Source organism: Elephantulus edwardii, unplaced genomic scaffold (genome assembly GCF_000299155.1).
Source record: "Elephantulus edwardii isolate Elephantulus edwardi_28Jun2011 unplaced genomic scaffold, EleEdw1.0 scaffold00066, whole genome shotgun sequence".
Lineage (NCBI taxonomy): Eukaryota > Metazoa > Chordata > Mammalia > Macroscelidea > Macroscelididae > Elephantulus > Elephantulus edwardii.
This window is the reverse complement of record NW_006399816.1, coordinates 1,424,236-1,427,853: the sequence shown is the minus strand read 5'-3', so window position 1 is coordinate 1,427,853 and position 3,618 is coordinate 1,424,236. Positions and strand designations below refer to the sequence as shown.

The following is a 3,618-nucleotide window of genomic DNA, read 5'->3' as shown; positions in this document are numbered from 1 at the left end:
CAAAGGACACACCGACAAAGGAGATTAATCAGAACTGACTTTGACAAGCACTATGGCAACTGGACAATTAAAACAGACATTCGGATGGCGGGGAAGAAGAACAAACTGGGGAGGAGGGTAGAGAAAATGGTGCAGTAATGAAGGAATGAAAACCCAAAATCCCTGTAAATGTTCATTAAAACTAATAAAATTTAATAATAATAAAAACAAGAAAAAATCTTATACATGCTATCTTACTTAATCTTATCATACCTTAATGAGATAAGCTACTTATGCATCTTCATTTTATAGTTAAAAGAACTAACTCAATGGAGTTAGATGACTCACCAAAGTAATATAACTGGGAAGGGGGCCAGGGGTGTGATTTTATCAGGATTCTGAAGCCAATAGGATGCACAAGTTAGCTACAGAAAACATGATGATTTCTCTGATTTTCTCTTACTAGGTCTGATCGTGCCTGTAGCCCAGAAACCTAAGCTGCGGCCACCATGATGGACGATGACACTGAGCTGAGGACTGATGGAAACTCACTCCTAAAAGCCGTCTGGCTAGGGAGGCTCCGGCTGACCAGGCTCCTCCTGGAGGGAGGTGCCTATATCAATGAAAGCAATGACAAAGGAGAAACGGCACTCATGGTGGCCTGCATCACCAAGCATGTGGACCAGCAAAGCATCAGCAAGTCCAAGATGGTGAAGTACCTTCTGGACAACAGAGCTGACCCCAATATCCAGGATAAGTCGGGCAAAACGGCTCTCATCCATGCATGCATTAGAAGGGCAGGGGGAGAAGTGGTCTCCTTACTACTGGAGAATGGCGCAGACCCCAGCCTCGAGGACCGCACTGGGGCTTCAGCTCTGGTTTATGCAATCAACGCAGATGACAAGGATGCATTGAAATATCTCCTTGATGCCTGCAAAGCCAAAGGAAAGGAAGTGATTATTATCACAACTGATAAATCATCTTCAGGCACCAAAACCACCAAGCAGTATCTTAATGTACCCCCTTCACCCAAGGTAGAAGACAGGCAGTCACCTCCACTGTGCATGTCTCCTTCTGAGATTGAACTGAAGGCTCCAGGGCTGGCTTCTCCACCCAGTGAGAAGGAAGATGATTTTTTCAGTCTCCAGCCGGGGCATCCAAGTGGCTGCAATGCTCCCAAACCTCTTAATGAGCCTGGGTCACCCAACAGGAAAGTCGGTAACCTCAAAAGGGCCCGTTTGCCCCAACTCAAGAGACTCCAGTCTGAACCTTGGGGCTTGATCGCACCCTCCGTATTGGCAGCCTCAGCACGCCAGGATGAGACCTTAAATGCCAGCACGGACAATGAGGTCCTCAAAAGCATCAATGATGTGTCCTTCCCCAAAAGGGGTCCTCTTTCCAGAACCAACAGTATTGATGGCAAAGACCCTACCCTCTTCCTCACGGTCACAGAGCAAGTTCTGAAGATTCCCACCTCTTCAGCACCAGCACCCTGGAAAGCAGCCTATGAAAAAGCACAGGCTCCCCATGCTCGTCTGGTTAGAAGAAGTACTCTTCCCGTTGACCAAGAGAAGGGTAGCATTGGTCCACCAGGACCCTCTGCTCTCAAAGATCCAACGGCCCTTACACTGCTGGAGAATGAGTTCTATGATTTAGATTTACAAACAGGCACGGACCCGCCCAACTCCATTCCTCTTGAGTCAGGCAAAGGACCCTTAGATAGAAAGAAGCTCAATAGCTCCCACTTGGCTCTTTTCCATGGCTCTCGTGAGTCCCTGGATGCCGTGCCTAGCACATCTCCCAACTCAGCACGCCGCAGGCCACCACACCTTCTAGAAAGACGAGGTTCTGGAACTCTGCTCCTCGATCGCATTTCTCAGACTAGGCCTGGCTTTCTTCCACCCTTAAATGTGAATCTGAACCCGCCTATCCCAGACATTAGATCTAGCACCAAGCCTTCTTCCCCACTTGCTAGTGGCTTAAAATCCATGGTTCCCGTGGCTCCAAGCTCACCAAAGAGAGCTGACATGAGATGTAAAAAGAAGCTCCTCAGACGTCATTCCATGCAAGTGGAGCAGATGAAGCAGCTATCTAATTTTGAAGAAATCATGACCTAAAAGCTTTATTCTAGAAAGTTGTTTGTTTCCTTTTTCTTTCTTTCCTTCTTTTTTCTAGATCTACATAGTTTATGAAAGGGATCCTAATCTAGACCAACCCAGCCATGCAACGGTCTTTGTCCACATCGTCCCTCAGTGGTGGTGTGTGCTTGCTCCAGAAGATGTGCACACAGGGTCTTCCTCACTTCTGGAACAACCTCTGGATTTTCATTAGGTCTACTTGAAAAGCGCTCAGGATAATTGGGGTTTTAGAGATGAAATGAAAAACAAATTCTCCAGGGAAGAGAAGCCTTTGGATTGGAAAGTAACACAGCAAGTGCAATGATCTAAGTAAGCTGTTGACACCAATTATTTTCTATCAGACAGACAGAAAAGAATGATTTAAATCACAGTATGATATCTGAAGTATGTCATTTGTAGTACATATACAAAGTGCCTACAAAGAAGATAAGGCTTTTTAACATATGTGAGAATGTTAAAAGGCTCAAACCAACCCCTAAGCTGTTAAATTTGGGAATTTATGTTGTATTTGAAGATATAGAAATGGAACCCACCCCCACAAAGATTCTGCTGTGTGGATACTGCCTCTTATAAGGATCTGCCACACATAATACTACTAAGATCTTCCTGATTCCCTTCTCTTCCCATGCCCTCAAAAAAGAAAAACCCATGTCTGTCTAGTCAATCCAAATCATATAGCGACCCTATAAGACAGAGTAAAACTACCCTCTTTTAGTTTCAAAGCCTATGATTCTTTACAGAGGCACACTGCCACATCTTAATGTCATAAAGCAATTGGGGAGTTCAAACCACTAACTTTTTGATTAGCAAACTAATGCTTAAACACTGCACCACCAGGGGTACTTCTGAACTCCAGTAACCCATATTATTGGGTTAACCCATAATGCCAGGACCCAAGCATTGTGGTAGCAATGTGGGTGTTCTCTGAGTTCTCAAATATTACATCTGATATATACTATAAAATTTGGTATGTCACAATAGTGCCTCAGAGATTAATCCTGGTCCAGAAATGAAACTTCCCCCAGTCTCCTTCCTGATAAATCTTTTGGGTATGAATCTTGTAGGAGGGAAAGAAAGTCAGGGCCTGTTAACTAACTTGGAATTGAAAGTAGCACAATTATCTAGATTTGACCCCTGACAAGTTTCATGATTATTCTTAAGGAAACTTGGAGAGATTTACCTAAAATGAGAATGAGAAATAATGATCTGATCAACAGAGATTAAGATAGAAAGTAAATGGTTCTCAAACATGAAGCTGTGGAGACCATTTGATTTTGCAGCCTGGAAATTTTAGCAGATGCAAACCGTCCTTTCTTCTTCAGGTATCGAAATAATTCACAAAGAAAAAGCTTTGCTCAAGTTTTTGAGATGATAAACTATTTGTAATTAAAAAAAAACCAGCACAATTCTTTTAAATCACTTTGAACAAATCCAAGAAAAGATGCATAGACTTAGCACATGTGATGTGATGTAATGTAACCATATTCTAGATGAAGCTATA

General features: G+C 43.3%; 1 protein-coding gene across 1 annotated transcript; it reads left to right on the top strand.

The window, feature by feature from the left end:
• Positions 1-488: 488 nt before the first annotated feature.
• Positions 489-2,096, top strand: ANKRD34C (ankyrin repeat domain 34C). Its single transcript, XM_006888250.1, has one exon. It carries the CDS (start codon positions 489-491, stop codon positions 2,094-2,096), a length of 1,608 nt encoding a protein of 535 aa, XP_006888312.1.
• The last annotated feature ends 1,522 nt before the right edge of the window (positions 2,097-3,618 follow it).